Source organism: Erigeron canadensis, chromosome 3 (assembly GCF_010389155.1).
Source record: "Erigeron canadensis isolate Cc75 chromosome 3, C_canadensis_v1, whole genome shotgun sequence".
In the NCBI taxonomy this organism is placed as follows: domain Eukaryota; kingdom Viridiplantae; phylum Streptophyta; class Magnoliopsida; order Asterales; family Asteraceae; genus Erigeron; species Erigeron canadensis.
In genome coordinates, this window is record NC_057763.1 from 35,785,506 (window position 1) to 35,805,104 (window position 19,599).

Genomic DNA, 19,599 nt, shown 5'->3' on the forward strand with positions numbered 1-19,599 from the left:
TTCTACGGGTTTTGTCAAATAAGAGTTTTTATTACAGATGTGAAGATGTTGGCTTGAAGATTTGAAATCGAACGATGATTTTCCATGGTTTCGATCATTTATCTCTTGAGTGTTTGGGCATATGTATTATCACTTATGTTTTGCAAAAATACACGAGTTCTAATACAGCATACTACCCACCTTAAATATTACTATTGGAGTTCGAATCATTTAAAAAAAATTTTTTTTTTTTTCTTATAGCACCTCCAATAGTAATTTTGAAAAGCTTTTTATAAGACTTATTACTATTACAAAAAACTATTATAAAGACTTTTTACCATTGGGTATAAAAGCTTTTTACAAAAGTTTAAAAAATTTCAAATCATTACACTCTCTCTTGCATATATAATTGTTATTTAAAGAATATCAAGCTATTTTCAAGTCATTCTCAAGCTTTTGTCATTGGAGTTAAATTTTTTTTATAAAAGACTTTTATAAAAAAACTCTTTGAGATGCTCTTAGAAACTAAAGTTGGAAGTTGTTAGAAGTTCTAAAAATTTCTATCGAGTCTAAAGATAACACATGATATATACGAGTAAAATAAATATATCCAGCTTGGACGACTCCAAACAAAGACATCATCTTGAAGCAAATCCACCGTCACCGTTAACAGTCCAACCAATATTTATCTCCAGCTCGTATCCGTCCATTTCCTTCCCTTTCCCTTTCTCCTCATTTCACACACACACAAAATTCTTATACGTCTCTCTTCATTTCCACCCAATTTCCCTCATCTTCTTCTTCATGTCTATTCCATCTCCAATTGATTACAAAACCCTCAAATAAAAACAGTCCCCCCTTTGTCACAATTATATACCAAAAAATTCAATATATACATATATATATATATATATAGAATATAATATAATAATATATATATAGATGATGAGGATGGTGAAGACAATTAACAGTAATACTCAAAGTCCAACTATATATCTTATAGTTAATGCTTATCCTAAAAGGTATTCTTCCAAGATCCCTTCTGATTTAGTCCTTTTCTTGGGCCTTGGCTTCATTGACTGGTAGCTTTTTTTAATTACATATATATATATATATATATTTTACTTCAAATATAGTCATAAATCTTGAGTCTTTTTTGAATTTTATGTTTGGGGTATAAATACCTAGAAAAATCATCTTGTTTGTGAATTTTGTACATCAAGATTCATGCTTTATTAGAAACCCAGATGTAATTTGTATATGGGTGTTTCAGCTATTGCTTTGTGAAGATATTTGTTGCCGATTATTATATAATAATAATAATAATTAAAAAAAAAGTTTGGATTTTTTTGATAAAAATCTTGAAAAATTGGGGCTTTTTTTTTAGCTGTTGTTTAGGTTATTTTTATAGTATGTAGAGGGTTGTAAAGATATGGTTTTGATGGATAATTAGGCATGTTTGTGTGAAAATGAGTGTTGTGATGAAGAACACGAACCCACGATCTCAATTGGTAGCAATTAGGAGTGTAATTTCGTGAGATGGGTGATTCTCCTCTCACGAGTTTTTTAATGTTAAATCATAACCATCATCATCATCATCCTTCAACTCTTTTGTCAATGGATTCAAGTGCGTCGTCTTCCCATGATGATTTAGACCTCGAGATGAGTCATCAGGTCAACCCTGCCTGTCCTCCTGATATTAATTTGCCTTTGTCGGTTGAGAGAAGCTCCCCACCTCAATCATGGAATCAAGAGCAGTGTGAAGTTCTAGATGTTGGAGTTGGTCTAATGTCACATCTGTATGAAACCGAGAGCTTCCTTAACGTGTCAAAAGTTGGGAGGAAATGTGCGAAAAGATTAGATAGCATATGGGGTGCTTGGTTTTTCTTTAGTTTTTATTTTAGACCGGTCTTAAATGAAAAATCTAAGGCAAAGATTGTGAGAGATAGTAACGGGGTTTCAGGGTTTGATAAAGCTGACCTCAATCTTGATGTATTCATGGTTCAGCATGATATGGAAAATATGTATATGTGGGTGTTTAAAGAAAGACCGGAAAATGCTTTGGGTAAGATGCAGCTTAGGAGTTACATGAATGGGCACTCCCGGCAAGGAGAGCGACCATTTCCTTTTAGTGCCGATAAGGGTTTTGTCCGTTCTCACAGAATGCAACGCAAGCATTACAGAGGGCTTTCGAATCCTCAGTGTGTTCATGGTATTGAGGTTGTTACTTTGCCCAACCTTGCGATGCTTGACGAAGAGGAACTTAAAAGATGGACAGAACTCACCGGAAGGGATCTGAATTTCTTGATCCCACAAGAAGCTAGTGATTTCAGTTCATGGAGAAATCTTCCCAGCACTGAGTTCGAACTCGAGAGGCCACCTACCATAAAGAACAACTCGAATTCTCAATCTAAAAAATTACTCAATGGATCAGGTTTAAATTTGTCAACTCAACCCTCCATCCACAGCAATGGGGATGCACGTGTGATGGACCTTTCACCTATTGGCAGCAAGAAAAGGAAAGACTTGTTCCCACATGGAAATGAAGAAGATATCAGTTTGACAGTTAACCATCCTCCAGCAGATAGATTACCAAATTTGGAAGTGAATCCAAATGAGCCGTATTGGTTGAACGAGTTCAGTGGGGTTGTAAGGAAAGCCTGTGGACCAGTGACAGCTGCAAAAACAATATATGAAGATGATGAAGGTTACTTGGTTGTCATAAGCTTGCCATTTGTAGATCTTCAAAAGGTTAAAGTTTCATGGCGCAACACCCTTACGCATGGAATCATTAAGGTATCTTGTATAAGCGTATCACGTGTGCCATCTATCAAAAGAAGAGACCGCACCTTTAAGCTTACGGATCCCTGTTTGGAACACTGTCCTCCTGGAGAATTTGTCAGAGAAATTCCGCTTTCCACTCGCATTCCTGAAGATGCTAATATAGAAGCGTATTATGACGGTCCTGGAACAGTGCTAGAAATTTTGGTCCCAAAGCTCCGGGAGGGTCCTGAAGAACATGAAGTGCGTGTTTGTCTTCGCCCTCATCTTGTTGGTAACGATCTTATGTTGACATGAAGATATGCATCTTTGGAGATTGTTTGAGGTAATTTATGGTAGATCGTGGTTTCTAGTTTAGCAATCTTAGTATGTAATGTGTGATATAATATTTAAAGTCTCATAGCCAATCATTTATTAGCATCATGGATTGGTTGCTAGAATAATTCCAAGCTGTAGCAACATTGATTATCGTATTATATATTCAATAGTAATTGAAATATCTGTTGGATCTATATAGGAAGCAATATATATCTGCACTCATTGTTCTCATGCATGTTCTATTGACCCCGAAAAGGTTCTGAAAATCTTTGTTGTTGTGTGTTCCATTTTTATGCTTTGATCCCTTAGCTGCCGCCTTAGGAGAGGTGAGATAATATGGATTTTGTTGGGACCGTATCAAGATTTGCTTTGTAATTCTGACTTTCCTTTTTTTGAGTTATGGGAAGTGTTGTCATATGCCTTTTTCTTTCATGGTGGGAGAATATCTCCATAATCTGTGTCTCTAATGAAATTATTGTTTTCCCAATCTGGGTGGCTGTCAATTCTATTTTTTTTCTTTCATTGGCTGACTCGACTAGTCAACAGATTCATAGTCTCATTTTCACATGACCCAAACAAACTTTAACTCAACTTAGTTGATAAGACATGACCTTTAAGGTGCTCCCCATACCCCGCGCAGGGATTGGGTCCTGTTGTTGTTGTTGTTGTTGTGACCTTTAAGGTGCTGCACTATGAGATACAAACTTGAACCCTATTAATCACAGCCTAAAGTCTTGCCCCGGTAAGTTTATTCGCTTATCCTTAGGATTATCTGGGTCGATGTCTGGTCTAAAGTCTAGACAAGTGTCCATCTTTGGGGTATTTTAAAAGGGGGTTTTGGGAGGTAATGGTGTTAGTTGAAGTAACTGTTTGAATTATGAGAAGGAATGTGTCCAGAACTTTTTGGTTATTGTGGAAGGTGACATGGAAAAAGCAAGTGCAGGTGGTTGTGGTGTCACCATAGAGTCTCATTATCTTAGTCCAACTCTATTGACTTAAACTCAATTCTCTTGGCGTGCTCAAGAGTTTGGAGAGAATGGAGAATATATATGCAAATGTTGTGAAGCCGTTAACCTGGCGAGTAAATTGTTGCATTGATAATCATGTGAATTTGTACTTAACGAATCGAAGTTGTTATGAGTATTAAACTAGATTATGCAAAGGTGGGTGAAAGGTTTAGTTTGTTGATAAGAATAGGAACCGTAAAGGTTTCATTTAACCGTTTAATTTAACATGATTATTCCAGTGATACTTGGATTAGTACTATTATTGAATCTAAAATTGTTCAATGAAGACCTGGTTGTTAGAAATAACTACTTGAAAGTATATGAATTGGCCTAGTATTTTACCAAAGTAGCCACCAACCAAAATCTTGTTGGTTAAAGTTCTAATAATAAAAACACAAATTGTGTATTGCGTAAATGATAGTAATAGCGGGACTCGAGTTGTTTGGCATACAGGTAATTTAAAAATGGATATTTCATATTTCTATAAAGTTCCCTCTTATTTAAAGAAACGTGAAGCCTTTTGTGTGAAACATGTTGACCAAACCAATGGTCATTGGTAAAACGAGATTGACCAAAGAAATGAGGATATCGTCTCACTGCTTGATTGTCACTTCATTTCTCCTCTTTCTTTCACTATCAAATGGTACAAAAGGTTCGTACTTTCTCGACCAAAACAGCCCCCATGAGATAAGTGAAGTCGTGTTCCATGAGCCCATATTCAAGATATAAGAAAATTTGACGCTGGGTTTACCAAACGAGTTTACTTTCTCATCAAGTCGGGTTTAGCAAATCTGGGTTCTAAATGGTTAAATTTTGAAGTCGGGAGCAAACCTGAGGTGCCTACTTCAGGATATTTTATGGTTAAACGTGGAATTTTTTTCTTTAAAAGTGGCAAAATCAAATTGAACAATACTATTACCAAGAATGATATAACAAGTCTTGTAGATGCTGTCATGATTCAATGTTTTATAGCCAAAAACCCTAAGCAAGATTTATTTTTATACCCAAACTAAATAGGACCAGTTCTTAGTGCATGATCCAAATCAGCAATCAAGTCATTTACATCCTCAATCCCCACAGAGATACGAATAAGATCTTCCGTGAGACCTCTGGCCTCGCGAACCTCTGCCGGTATAGATGCGTGGGACATAAAGCAAGGCATGCTTATTAGCGATTTTACACTCCCTGTAAAATCAAAACAGAAAACATGGTTTGGTCAAGACAATGCCTTGCAAGAAAGTTTAAATGAAAATTGAATAGCAAAGAAAGATGATTACCAAAACTAACAGTTATGCCGAAGTACTTGGTAGTTTCCACTATATGCTTCGACAGAGCCAGTGACCCTGTCAAGAAACTCAGGACTGATCCTGCTCCTTTTGCCTGCACGATAAAATTGTGTTAGTTAATAATCACTTTATTTGTAGAATAAAATCATTACAAGTATTTCAAATCATTTACCAGTTTGTTTCTATTATTTTTGTCATTATAATTTGTAAGTTTTTTTTTTTCTCTAATTAGTGTTTCTCCCTACTTCCCACTAGAAAAAGAAAAGAATTACTCCTAAATATACTACCGTACTTTAAAAACAGTAATCTATCCAGTAATGTTCTCTTTTTTTGATAAACACCATGTGCAACATAAAACTCCCCACTGTTGAGGGCGGCCTACCAAAGAAAAAAAAAACATAGTATACTAATGGGCATACCAATAAGAAGTTATATGTAGTTGACCAACTCCTTTCATATAGATGAGCTTTTTTATGCTTCATACTCATATTCAAGGGATTGATTCTTCTGTTCTGGAACGGTTAAAATTTCAAAGGCAATAGTTACCATTGTCATTGTTACATAAATGGCAGCCACATATTAAGCTTTTAGATTGTCATTATTCTTTTAGCTACAGTTCTCAATGGCCCGTTTAGAATCCTTTATCATCCTCACATGGTTCTGTTGGCCTTAATTGTTCAACCCAAGTTTGATTGTGTAATGGGTCAAAAGTGTCAATAGACTTAGTTATGTAATTTAGTCTATCATGTAATTGTGTTAAGTTAGAAAGTTATAATATGTAGTTAGAAACCACTGTCTAGAAAGTCATGTCTGTTCATTGAAAGGACACGGCGTTTATGTATCTACATATATATATGTGCAAATGTGCAATTATAACAGATTGCATCTAACCCGCATTCAGTACATAAAATATATATTGCGTTTAGGTTCATCCCTTTGTTTCTTGTTCATATAGTTAATGTGATCATTCTTGATTGGCATCAATGATTTCTGGGACAAGGGGTTCTAAGACAAAATATATTATTAACAGGTCAAACAACTATTGATACATGTGCTGTAGATTTGAAATTCACAATATAAAATGGGATAATGGTCTTTAAGACCAATCATATTTGTTTCAATAACCGACATATACTCATTTTCAGCCATAACGTCCCATCAGTCACTTAACTGCAGCAACAATAAACTTTTGCCCGTGCTTATGTACATTGTTGGACCAGTGCTTAATATGGAACTTTAATTTTGTTGGAAAATAACTAATATTGCACAAACTACAACTCACTCACATGATAAAGACACTATTTTCTTAATGGGTGGGGATGAATGAAAGGGACAACACATCAACAGAAATTAAAGAAAATTATGTTATCAGTGGAAGCATATTAGTAGAAAACAGAAGAGTTGAAATAGAATATGTGTATGCTTGTGTAATGGGAATGTGGGTAAAAAACCTGAGAGTAGTGTAATGAGCGTCCAGGATGGGTAGGAAGACCAGCATAATTAACCTTCTTTACCAGTGGATGAGATGACAGAAAATCTGCTATCTTCTGTGCATTATCCTGCCAACGGTCACAAAATTCTCTTTCATGAGAAATAGTATTATGGTAAAATAGCATAGTTTGATACAACTAACACGCAATTTATTTTCCAGGGTTATGTGTAACCTGATAGGCTTTGTGAAGAAAAAAAAAAAGTAGATCATTATCTACATTTAACAATACTACTTATATCAAACTTACTACACAAATAAGGGGTCACGGGATGAGCTATACATTCAAATAACACAAAATCTCAACAAGACTTAAAAGAATGCATCTTCACCTACTGAATATAACATATTCTCACCAAAATACTTGCAATATGGTCAGAAGGTACTTAGGCAAGTTCAATAATCTAATGAGTTGAAGTGATATTGAAAGATCATTGTAAAATGAGTTCCCTAAATAACAAATAAATCACTGTAAATATATAACTGTCAAATAAAGACAAAAAGTATATAATTACAGTCTAGTCGGAGATGTATATATAAATTATTACTTGTTGCTTCTCGACACGTAAGGCCATTGTCTTGATTCCACGTAAACAAATCCAACAATCAAAAGGTGCCAGCCCAGAGCCTTCTGCATTTTGTAGGAAATACAATTCTTTTGCCAGCCTGTTTAATATGTAGTACCAGACCAAAGTTACCAAAATAATATGATTGTTTTATGCATTTTTGAAATAAAGCAAAGGATTATCTGAAAATACACAGACCTTTCTCCCTTTACAGCAAGCACTCCAGCCATGACATCACTGTGTCCCGCAATGAATTTTGTCGCTGAATGCATCACAATATCTGGATAAAGAAACAAAATGGTTACCACTACAATTTCAGTACTCACAAACCATGAAAATATTATATTCTAAGCACCTGCTCCAAGCTCCAATGGTCGAGACAATACAGGTGACATTATGCTATTATCGACCAATAACATAGCATCATTCGCATGAGCAATTTCTGCTATTTTCTGAAATGAAAAGTCATCAAACCTTTTGTATGATACTAATATAAAAATAAGAATATAAGGTAACTTGACATCATACTAAAACTTACACGAATATCAGAAATTTGTATTCGGGGATTGGTTGGACTCTCCAACCATACTAGCTTAGTTTGGGGCCCAATTGCAGCAGCAACCTCCTCTAAGTTAGTTGTGTCTACTCGCCTTTAAATTACATTTTTAAATAGTGATAATTACTTATAAACTTGCTGCTTTAAAATAAAGTAATTTTATTACAAAAGATAATGTACTGACTTAACGATGACTCCTGTCCTTGGAACAACTTGTGACAGTAATCGATCAGAACCACCATATATGTCCTCCCCAGCAACAATTTCATCACCTATTCATACTTATAAGCATTAAGATGACATAGTAACTATAATGGACTACCCATAAATCATCTATGATTTGACTATAGTTTCAATAAAAAGCTAATAATGTAGTTTAACTTTACCAGTTTTTACTAGACGGCTGACTGCAGCTAAAGCAGCCATTCCACTTGTAAAACAAAATGCTCGATCTGCTTTATCAAGCTTTGCAAGAAGACTGATAACAATTAACAACAAATGTATTAAAACATGATGTTAAACTAACACTAGTTGCCTTGGGCACGTGAGAGAATAAACCTTTCCAACACATCACGAGTGGGATTGCCACTCCTGGTGTAATCATAAGGGCCATTTTCAGTTGCAGAAGGCTACAAATCACAAATAAAGAATCTTTCAATAATCATCTTAAGAATGCATACTTAGAGACTAACAGAAACACCGTCTACTTCTATAATGACATAAAGGCCACACCTTTTTACCTAATAATTCAAAGAAATTCATACTAAAAGATTTATCACTCGGAACTTGCCTGTTTGAAAGTAGCGGTTTGATATAAAGGCGTGCTCATGGCACAATAAGGATCAAACTTATTCTCAAAATTCATCAATATAGTCGATACACTAGGTTCCTTATCGTCCGTCTCCGATAAAGAATCTGCCAATGAAAATAATCAAAACCATATGACCACAACACGGATAATTCTCTTAAAAAACAAAATCGATACGTACTACTAAAACTTTCAGCTATCCCTTCAGCAACAGCGGATGCCCTCATATCCATCCTGTCCTCCCTTGAACAGCGTAACACCAACGCCGCCGAACCACGATTGCTCGTACACCCGATATTAACCACCCCCTAAAATGTGGTACAATATAAATTTATTATTATAATAACAATAAGCATACAATGATTAGCCAATTGTTCATTTCTTCTATGTACAGTTTCCTTTTTAGTGTCTAATTCATATAAAATATATATATATATATATAATGTAACAAAATAGTCTCTAGGAAGCTTATGACAGCTTAGGGATATCTGAAAAAATTAACATGATATATATAAAGAAGTGTGTGTATAAAAATAAGTGTACAAAGAGGGGTGTTACTACTGCTGTGTGAGTGTTGTTGAGTGGTTGAGATGGAGGAGCTGAGAATATCGGCGACGATCTAAGACAAGATGAAGAAGAAGCAGCAGCAGCCATTGTTTGTTTGTTTGTTTGTTGTATTTTTGGATATTTTGGATTGATGCAGATGAGTGGGTGGGTCCGAAAGACGAATTTGAACCGGTGAGAATGTATTTAGACACACACTCAACTATGGGTGCATTTGTCAAACCGGTTTTATTATTTTCTTTAAAAAAAATAATTAATCCTCCTAAATTATACTTGAAATTGAGTTAGGACATTAAAAGAATGAGTTAAGAGGATGAATTGTTTCAATTTCTTATTTCAAAGTAATACGAGAGCAAGTAATCGCGCGTTGCGGCAGTAAGATGGTGATAGGTCATAAGAGATGATATGTCATAGAGTGTCATAGCTAAATATCTTAGTTGTACGGGCTCCGACCCTAGATTTAAAAATTCGTCGAAAGTATATCGAATGACATCTCTAATGAAAGAATGAAATGTTAAGAACACTCATATAATTTTTATAATTTATCGATATACAGTTTTTGAGATAAAAGATTTTGAAAGAATTAGAGGAATAAAATGATTTATGGAAGAGAGAGAAAATTGTAGACATTGATATATGGTACATTATGTATTATCATGTGTACATTATTGAAATTGAAAGTTGAAACCCTATTTGCTTTATAATATAATATAGATATAGATAAACATGGAAAAATCTAATATGCATTTCAAAGAACTTGTAAAATAACCTTTTATCTTAAACATTAAACATCTTTGTCCCGTGAATTTCACCTTGGCTATGGTTGCTGCTGAGAGATATAAAAATGTCCCAAAATGTCCCCAAACGAAATGGACATTGTACCCTTAATGAATATTAATTTTTTTTTCCATTAATTTAAACATTTCCACTTAAAATACCTACAATACTCTTAATGAAATTATTTACAACATAGACCCATCAACTTTCAAAATAACTACACTACATCTTTTAAATTAATTATATTTACAATTACAATGATAACCACACCGCCACCCGTCACGCCGCCACCACTACCAACCAATACCGGTATATACTGGCCGGTATTACCGATATCGACGGATACTCCGGTATTTTAGGCTCGGTATTTTTTCGGTATTTTCACTATTTAATACCGGCCAGTATTTTCACTATTTAATACCGGCCGGTATTTCTGGTATTTAAAAAAATATTGAATTTTTATAAAAATTATTTTATATTATTTTAATATTATTTTTTGTTATTTGTGAACTTTAAACTTATATTTGTTATAAAATACTTATTTGGTATTATCTTTGAGTGAATTATAATTGTATTTTGATTATTTTCGTTAAATTGTAACAACTTTTGTGGAATTTTTATAAAAAACAATTAATATAGTTGTACTGATCGATATTTTCAGTAATACCATAAATTTTTTTCACATGTATGACTAAAATACCAGTTTTTTAAACATTGTTACCAATCACCGTCGCTACCACCACTATATTGTACCGGTAAAATGCTAGTATTTTCATAGCTTTTATGTTGAGTGAACAATTATGTGACATACCAAAGTTGGTTGTGCACTTCTGCCTGCCCTTGAATAACGAGATATGAATATATGTTGTCTTTAAAATAAAGACTTCGACTTGTTTTTTATTTTTTTGAAAACCAAGTCATTTCTAGACGAAATATAGTGATGGTAAACATGTGGAATTACAAGCCAAGTTATTTCAAATTTCTAGTGCTGTAACAAACACCAAAAACTAGAGCATCCAAATTAAGCACCATCCGAGCAGGCCAGCTCTTATAAGAACTTCCATACAACTCATTCGTTGTTAATCCATATTTTCTACAACTGAACAACATACAGGAGACAGAGACTTCCTCACTCATTAACTCCTGCAATGAACAAATCAAACATTAGCATACAACTAACAAGTAACAACTTTATTAATCCATCAATTACTCTTCCATACTAACAAAGTCAATTTACTTTTTTAAACAATAAACTCCTTCCGAGTCCCTCGTGAATTTGGTGTTACTTAAAAAAAAGTATAAAAGGGGATGTTGAAAACTATTTTCGAGACGATGAAAAAGTTATAGAAGAGCAAAAGAAAAATCTCACCTTCTTCTAGACCTTGTAACTCTGATGCTGGGAGCTTGAGAATCGGCCTTCTCAGATATACTACTACTTTTCTTGCCTCTATGCCTTGCGGTTCCTGTGAGGAAATCACCACAAACTTATGGTCATGGTTTATTGTATCATAATCATCCGCGAAAGTTTGTCAGAGTTTCACGCTACCTTTTGGAATAACTAGTGGAGATTGGATCTCATCATCACATGCTTCTGACTGTATCACTTGACTAGAAACATGCGAATGTTCTTCAAAGTCAGCCTGTTTTGAAGCATCAGCATCTTCATTACTAGAAACATCAGACTTTTCAGAGTCAACAGCTTCTGAGGCATTTTCATGGGCATCAGACATTTCCAAGTCATCAGCTTCTGAAGCATTTTCATTAGTAGGAATGTCAGAAGTTTCATCTATTGTTGGATCCATGACCTCACCATCTGTATCATATGAAAACAAAAAAAACCTTTAATGTTTTGTATATACTTAATTACTTATATTTGAAAACCGTCATAAAAAGTAATAGAATCTTTATATAATCTCATCTTTCATTGGTACAAACCTTCATCAGCTTCAGACTCGGCACTTTCCTCTTCAATATTAGCATCCAGAGTAATATTTTTGATGGCATCAGCTTTCTGTTGATGAGCGGCTGCATTTCTTGCTGTAAGTTCTTGTTCCTTTTTATCGATGTGAAACATGCATATTTTATCCTCAAACTCTTCGATGCACGACTTCAGTTCTGGTTTTGCAAACTTCTTACCCTAAATAGCGATTTAAAAAGTACATAATGTAAAGCATTCTTAAAGAAAAGCTTAGGATATAGTGCAAATATATAGATCATAGACTGCACCTTGTTTATAATGCTTTTAAAATGCTCCATCACAGCTTCATTGGATAAAACATTCTCATAAACTTTAAATAATTCTATCAACTTTTTAATGCCTTTATCGGTAAAGGATAATTGTGAGAGACAATATGATATGTTTTCCCACTGCCTGGTATCTGCAATAAAAAGGTCATTGAAGGAGAACAAACACATCAGCATTGAAGCAGAGCTCAATTATCATGAGAGCTGACACTCAAGTTATATAGATTATAGTATGAGTGAACATAAGAAAAAATTTTCCTGAAATGATGGAGTATCGCAGAACATGACAGACATAAAAACAAGATAAGACGCATTATAACTAACAACGGGAGACACAAGGAAAAAAGAACTTCAACTATATCTTCACAATACACCTTAAGAACTGACCTAGCAAAATGAGACTGTTAGAACATTATCGAGACATACCTGTGACCCCATTAAATCTATAGCATAACTTTTCAACAAGAGCTTCCATTTGCTTGTCCTAAAAAATTTAACATGCAATGTCAATGGTTGACTTTATACCTCATTGATGCCACAAAAAAATGAATTATTTCTACCTTCTTGATTGACGCAATCAAGAATTGCATAATGTTGAAAAAAGATTCTCTGTTCAAGTCCGCGTTTGCTAACTTGCCAAGGATATCAGGCAGTAAATTATATATAGGATTATTCCCTGCAAAGCCAAGATATGTGATTAGTAAGGACTCAAGGCTTACACAACTCTCCAAAACCAAACAGAAAAAAAATCCTCATAAAAGAATCTGCAGCCAGCATCAACATTTACCTTTCTTTGACAACTCATGGAAAAATAGTTTTGCAAGATTAGAAATCCTTTCATCTTCATCTTCTAGTCGCATTGCCATCTCATTTATATGGCCTTTTACCTATAAAAATATGAGATCGTTTTCAGAACCATCTACTATTAATATATGACAGCTGAAGTAATTAGTCTGGATCCCCAACCTTCATCATGTCATTGAGAATGAGATGAGAGAGAACTAATACAGCATTCTTCCTGACAGAAACTGAAGGATCATGTAGCCTTGTGTATATATTTTCTGTCCATGGTTCTAAAAGATTGGGAAAGCGAACAGCCAGATCTCCGAGAGCTATTGTACAATTGGAGCGAACAGTTTCTGACAGTGCACTCTCCACAACAGTGAATAAAAGCTGTAGGTTTGCTTCACTGGAATATATATTACAGTTTAGATTTTCTAGATAATAAGAAAATGATAAGAGAAAATAGAGTAATACAGAAGCCTACCAAAAGTTGGCATCAATAATCATCAATCGGCATAAGGCAAGCATCCCCGATGCCTGTAATTCAGGATACTAAAGTAGAAATGGAATCCATGTCAGCAACTATATAAATCGCATTACCAAACAACATATACATGCAAGAATAGTTTATTAACTTCTTATGTGTCTCAATGAAACCCTACTAAACAAAAAGTATAAGAAGAACAATGATTACCTTCTGCATCAAACTGAAGTTTCGACACAATTTTGACAGAAACGGCGCACAGTGTCCAATCAAGTTTTTCCCGGTTGAAGCACCAACAATTTCTTTCTCTGCCCTTTCAGAAAGTATGTCAAGCAATGCATCCTCTGAGGCAGCAACACCTAATTCTGCATTTATATCATCCTCCTACGTGACATTAAAAAAACCAATCGTGAAAGCAAGAACAAAGCATCTAAAATAGAATTACAATCAGATACATATAGATATCGTATGAACAATATTTCCAGATATTGTTACATCCCACCTTTGGTTCGGTAAGAGGTTTACCACCATTGCTGTCAGCATGCTGTCCTTCTGCAACCAGTTTTTCTTTCTTTGCTTTCTCCTTTTGTATCTTCCTAGCACAAGATTCGATATATACCAGTTGATTCATGGCAACATGGCTTGTAACGTATAGAAATCTACTTAGTTTCGCTACTTGAACCGTAGTAAGAACATTTGAACTGCTACCATCAGCGTCGTTTTGCAACTCTTCGGTACCAAAAACAGAATGATGAGATTTTATCACCAAATCAGCTGCTAAAGTTTCTGGAGAAGGATGGATGGCATATATTGTACTGATTGCTCTATCAGCAGCAGAATACCATATATGTTCTGGAAGCCAAGATCCAGTTACCAAGCTGTCAAAAACACCAAATACTCTGCTACCATGACTAGTCAACAAACGTTTCTGGTCATCAGCAGATAGCCTTTGAAGTGCGATACAAGCAGTCCTGGCAAGCAGAGGTTCTACCTTTGCCCATCGACCAAAACCAATATCTATGATGTCTTGTAAATGAGAACCAAGAACATCAGCTGATGATTTTGCAGCCATACACAATATAGATAGAGCACCACGACTTTGTTCTGCACTAGTCCCGGTAACATTGAAACAAAAGTAATCCCATAATGCTGAGATCTGTCACCATACAGGAATTCCATTTTAACAAAACATCAAAAGAAACATAACTAGTGTGGGGAGAATTGGAAGGAAAAATAACTACATACTCAAAGTCACATCATCCTTATATATAAAGTAGGTTGAATCTAACTACATTAGGAAGTTTAAAATGGTCACTGATATTAGCCTGATTGGTATTTAAGACCATACCGTGCTAGAAGAAATATTCCCCTTAGATACCAATGCCGCAACAATAAACTCCAATGCTGCAAGATCCCCAATGTTCGAATCAGTAGCAAGAGTAATGAGGTTTTTAGCAGTTTCAATTGGAATCTTTGTTATGTAAATATGAACAAATGCATTCTCCACCGCCTCAGAAATGGATTTGTCTTGGGAAAATACCTACACTCAAAAGGCTAGTGTCAGAATGAAATGTTAAAATAAGAACAATAGGTGCAATGGTAAATATCCATACAGCTGAATATTTTCATGTAAAAGCGTTGGAGTATAAGGCATTAGTGCATCACCAGTGGCAACATCTTTCTAAGACAAGCTTCTGACCCATCAATCTGGAACTGTTTGCACCTCATTAGCAATAAAATTGTGTTTTCAACATCAGTCGCTGATGATGAAGCCATTAACTGGACAAGGGTTGGCATGGTGGCAGATATACATTGAGAAAATCTCAATCCGGCCTCAAGTGATGCAATCAAAGTCTTGGTTTGCTGCAAATTCCCAACATCTGGTACTGAACTATCTGTTTGAGTACTTTGCTCATCCTCATTAGGCATGCAGCTGTCAGTCAAACTATCATGCTGCTCCTTAAGAGCTCCAGCATTGTCTTCCACTAATTCACCATCTTCATTTCTGGTATCACTATCAAGTGGTGATACCTCCAAAGCACTTTCTTCTGAACCATTCGGCTCAAGTTCATTTAACTTCTTTGTGTACTGCTTTAAGGTTGCCTCAAATGAAGCTATACGCAGTTGTGGGCCAAATGGGTTATGTTGCAACATCATGATGAGTAAATTCAGTGCAGATTTTCTAACCACAGCACTCTTATCCTCCAACCTCCCAGCAGCTACTACAGCAACTTCGTTCCATAAACCAATCGATACAGAATGCTCTTCGCACAGTTCAACCCATACCTGTAATACTCGACTTCTGGTATATGCTGAAACATCCCTAGCACGTTCTAGCAATATTTCCAACATTGCCTGCTTTGTTCGAAGACGAATGGACTTGCTACTTACTTCCCCTTCAATATCATTAAAGGCTTTTGCCACCAGCTTTCCCAACACTCCGACAAGGGCATTCCTTATCTTGTATGATTCTCCACCAAAGTGGGGAACCAATAAACCTATGTTAGTTGAGATTAACTTTGGTGAACGATCAGCAAGCTCTACAAGAAACCTTCCAATATTATCAGCTCCAACAGTGTCTTTCACGTAATCTTTTGGGTTGGTTCTCCCAATTTCTCTTATAAGAGAGATAGCCAGGCTTCCATCAGAATACTTTTTCTCTGCCAAAGCTGCAGCATCAGCCAAGTGCACAACAGCAAAATCATGTTTATGAAGTAAGTGCAAGATTGAAGCACAAGATTGTGCCAAATAATGGTATTTAGTCGCACAAGTCCCAACAATACGGCATAGAGCTTCCTTTGCCTCGGCATCTTTCAACAACATTGCATTCTCAAACATGGAAAGTGAATTTCTACAACAAACCAAACCATGACATTGTAATTGACATAAAGCTTCAAATTTATAGATACGTATATTCAAGCTAATCAGATATACCCCATTCATCATGATACCCAACATACCTCACAACAAAAGACAAATAATTTTCATCTGGATCTGAAGAGCCAAAGAGCGATGATAGATTGATCTCCAAGGAATTAGCAATCAAATTTAGTATACGTCCCCTTTGGGCTTCCCAATTCCATGAGCTAACAGGATGTTTCTTCCTACCACTTGGCAGTGCCTAAAAAGGAAGACCAATAATCCTATTAAAGTTTATGACTAACCACGAACACTAGAGGTAAAATGCAGTAATGTACATCATTTCTCTAAATATATGCCTAGTTTTAGTATAAGTACATCACATAGCATTCCCTTACATATATGCCTAGTTTTCCTAATTGAAAATGATATGTGCACCACATGTATTATGCAATCACAGCACGTACAAATAGTATACTCTACGAACTACAGCTATCTAAACCATGAAACGTTGTGTACGGCTACTTATACAATTGTACACAATAACAAACTTGAGCAGAGTAAATTTCTTCCAAAAATGACTTTTTTTTCGTAACTGCGATGTCTAAACTTAGGCCAGTTAATCCACTAGTTCTACTAATTTTCCAAATTGTGTTTAAGCATACAGCAAAATTCTAACGATAAGCATTAAGCAAGCAACGTAATCAGCTTACTTTAGTAGTAGTGCTTGAACCACTGTTTGATTCCTGTAAGACAACAACATTAACAAGAAAAAACGTATAAATTTTAAACGCGTTCCGATGAGAATTAACTCGATCCAACACTCTACTACCTCCCTCATCACATTCACCCTCATCTCTACTCGGTGAACTTGAAACCCTAAAAAGTGAATCAATATTCGGAAGCAAAACACTAAAGTTTGACCTCAAACTTTCCACAATATTCAACTTACAACCAGGAGTCAAATCCCCAAAGTACTTAATCGACGAGTAAATGCGATCGAATACGTCTTGCTCTTGGACGCAATACAGCTCTTTATCGGATAGATCAAAAGATAGGCCTGTGATTGGAAATTAAGGAGGTGATTTTTAGTTATAAATAGTGAAATTGAAATTGAAAAGGGGAGAAGAAAGACTGTACTGAACCTTTAACGAATTCTTCGAGATCGGAAGGACGGAGAGAGGAGAGGGAAGTAGGGTTTTGGACAAAGAGATTCGGGGCATCGGAAGCGGATTCTTTTTCGAGAGAAATTAGGGTTTTGGGGAAGATGAAGGTTGGAGACATCGTCGTGATGGGAGAGAAATTGAGAGAGATTTCTCAGTGTGTGTGTGTGTGTGTATGTGTGATTTGAAATTGAAATTTGGGGGGAGTTTGAAAAGATATTGGGAGCGGGAAGTTGAATGTGAAAGGAAGGGGACGGGAGAAGAAATGAAAACCTTTTTTAAAAATAAATAAATAAATAAATGAACTAATTATTTCTTGTCATGATTTTACTACTCGTATAGTCGTATCTTTAACCATTACGTACGACTTGAAGTTCAAGGTCCCCACTCGGCCACTCCCCACGACCACGGCACTATTGAGACCATCCTCACCAGCTTCTGAATGAAAGGGACGGTCGGACATAAAGTACAAATATAATATTAAACAATTGCAAAGCCAATCAATTAAGTGATTACACCAACGCATGTCCGTGGCATGCTCATGGTAGTACACGAGATATGCAGTGGATGCAGTTTCATTAATTTCGAATATATGCAAGTGGCATGCTCAATGTTTTTATTTTTTATACATTACATGCTATAAATTTTTCTATCCATATCTTTTATTTTATACTATAAAATTATCTTAGTTTCTTTTTACCATGAATCCAAGTTATATTTTCAATCTTGAAGATCCATAAGATTATCCGAATTCTCAACATCATGAAGAATCTTCTTTTTCTCAAGTTATATGACCAATAGGGTGCAACTTCGCAGTAGAGGAGCTCATAACACTCTAAAAAATGACTTGATCAAGCACATACGGCAAAAATTTGCAACTAATGGATAAGTAAATAACTTTTATGTTCTAATATTACATATGTGTTATTTTCATGTAAGGATTGTAAAATGAGGTGTCGATTTTGTTTAATATATGTTGATGAATGTGAAATATTTTAAGAATTTGATTATTTTTTATGATAAAATAAATTATTTTTTTGTTATATAAAAAGTATTTTTTTTTTAAAAAAATACTTGAAATATAAAAGTTAATTAAAAAAACATTATAATGTATTAAAAAAAATAGTTTGGTTGAGTTGTTGATGAGAATTTAAAAATTGGTATTAGCTGAGTTGGGTAAATATAAGAGAGAGAAAGTAATTTTTTTTAATGAATAATATCGGTGGGTTGGGTTGCGAATGAGGATGGCGTGAGGGGAGCGACGTTATTTTTTCAGCTTCAAATTTAAACCCGACAATATCTCATAATAATCCAATCAAACAAAAAGTTATCAAATAATAAGAAAATGACATACCGCTCTCAACAGTTGTGCCACTACGTGACACCTTTGGTGGCGTTGTATTTCAATATGTCACGAGGAAATGCATCTTTCTGGATAAATTCTGAAGACAAGCTCACGAGTGGTGTTTCAAATATATTCTTTTTCACAATATTGTTTTCAGTTTTTCATGTCTATCCACTATTTTTTTTTTTTTAAATATTGTTTTCATGTCATGGATAGTGTTTTGTGTAATTCAAGAGCAACATTTGTTTGTCTATGTAGTCGGCAAAAACTAAAATAAATCTAAATACAGTGACTCATACATATATGTGAATATATAGAATCGTGTCATAAATAAGATACTAGTTTCTGTTTAGAAAAAGCTCCAATAAAAAAAAAATTAATACAAAATTCATTGCAATTATTAAAAAAACAATTAATCTCGATCACCGGTTAATGACATGTGGACAAACTTACTCAAAACTTCGTTCATCACCTGCTAATCCTTCATCATGAGTAACTCTCGCCGACTGTGGAATTAAAGGGGCGTGAGACAACAACATATGAAACGGGAAAAGAAAAAAAACGTGATAAAGGGTGCACCATCAACTTCA

At 35.0% G+C, this 19,599-nt stretch overlaps 3 protein-coding genes across 4 annotated transcripts; 1 reads left to right on the forward strand and 2 right to left on the reverse strand.

Moving 5' to 3' along the window:
• Window positions 1–920: 920 nt before the first annotated feature.
• Window positions 921–3,272, forward strand: LOC122591316. Its single transcript, XM_043763571.1, has one exon. It carries the CDS (start codon window positions 1,519–1,521, stop codon window positions 3,055–3,057), a length of 1,539 nt encoding a protein of 512 aa, XP_043619506.1. The 5' UTR covers window positions 921–1,518; the 3' UTR covers window positions 3,058–3,272.
• A 1,728-nt stretch (window positions 3,273–5,000) lies between these two features.
• Window positions 5,001–9,468, reverse strand: LOC122593674 (cystathionine beta-lyase, chloroplastic-like). 2 transcript variants are annotated; one of them, XM_043766112.1, is made up of 13 exons: window positions 9,349–9,468; window positions 8,972–9,098; window positions 8,773–8,897; window positions 8,541–8,611; window positions 8,369–8,460; window positions 8,167–8,254; window positions 7,965–8,076; window positions 7,782–7,878; window positions 7,625–7,706; window positions 7,409–7,526; window positions 6,823–6,930; window positions 5,363–5,465; window positions 5,001–5,270 (listed from the first exon to the last, which is right to left on the reverse strand). In XM_043766112.1, the coding sequence occupies exons 1-13, from the start codon at window positions 9,442–9,444 to the stop codon at window positions 5,095–5,097; spliced, it is 1,395 nt and encodes a 464-aa protein (XP_043622047.1). In that variant the 5' UTR covers window positions 9,445–9,468; the 3' UTR covers window positions 5,001–5,094. The 2 variants fall into 2 exon arrangements, with proteins under 2 accessions (XP_043622047.1, XP_043622048.1); XM_043766113.1 differs by having other exon boundaries at window positions 9,352–9,467.
• Window positions 9,469–11,496: 2,028 nt separating this feature from the next.
• On the reverse strand, window positions 11,497–17,839 carry LOC122593495 (condensin complex subunit 1). The gene is made up of 16 exons (XM_043765915.1): window positions 17,647–17,839; window positions 17,215–17,561; window positions 16,603–16,763; window positions 15,308–16,493; window positions 14,991–15,182; window positions 14,145–14,798; window positions 13,853–14,026; window positions 13,643–13,710; window positions 13,342–13,564; window positions 13,163–13,262; window positions 12,936–13,051; window positions 12,802–12,859; window positions 12,358–12,509; window positions 12,067–12,268; window positions 11,678–11,944; window positions 11,497–11,594 (listed from the first exon to the last, which is right to left on the reverse strand). The coding sequence occupies exons 1-16, from the start codon at window positions 17,783–17,785 to the stop codon at window positions 11,497–11,499; spliced, it is 4,137 nt and encodes a 1,378-aa protein (XP_043621850.1). The 5' UTR covers window positions 17,786–17,839.
• Window positions 17,840–19,599: the final 1,760 nt, after the last annotated feature.

What these genes read in the sequence shown, in the direction of transcription:
- LOC122593674 (XM_043766112.1), bottom strand. Translation starts at nt 9,444, where the DNA reads ATGGCTGCTGCTGCTTCTTCTTCATCTTGTCTTAGATCGTCGCCGATA. An exon ending in AGGACAGGAGTCATCGTTAA is followed by an intron (nt 8,077 to 8,166) that starts GTCAGTACATTA and finishes TGTAATTTAAAG; the next exon opens with GCGAGTAGACACAACTAACT. An exon ending in CTTGCTGTAAAGGGAGAAAG is followed by an intron (nt 7,527 to 7,624) that starts GTCTGTGTATTT and finishes CATATTAAACAG; the next exon opens with GCTGGCAAAAGAATTGTATT.
- LOC122591316 (XM_043763571.1), top strand. Translation starts at nt 1,519, where the DNA reads ATGGGTGATTCTCCTCTCACGAGTTTTTTAATGTTAAATCATAACCAT.
- LOC122593495 (XM_043765915.1), bottom strand. Translation starts at nt 17,785, where the DNA reads ATGTCTCCAACCTTCATCTTCCCCAAAACCCTAATTTCTCTCGAAAAA. An exon ending in TTAAAAGCATTATAAACAAG is followed by an intron (nt 12,269 to 12,357) that starts GTGCAGTCTATG and finishes ATCGCTATTTAG; the next exon opens with GGTAAGAAGTTTGCAAAACC. An exon ending in CGAGTCTGAAGCTGATGAAG is followed by an intron (nt 11,945 to 12,066) that starts GTTTGTACCAAT and finishes CATATGATACAG; the next exon opens with ATGGTGAGGTCATGGATCCA.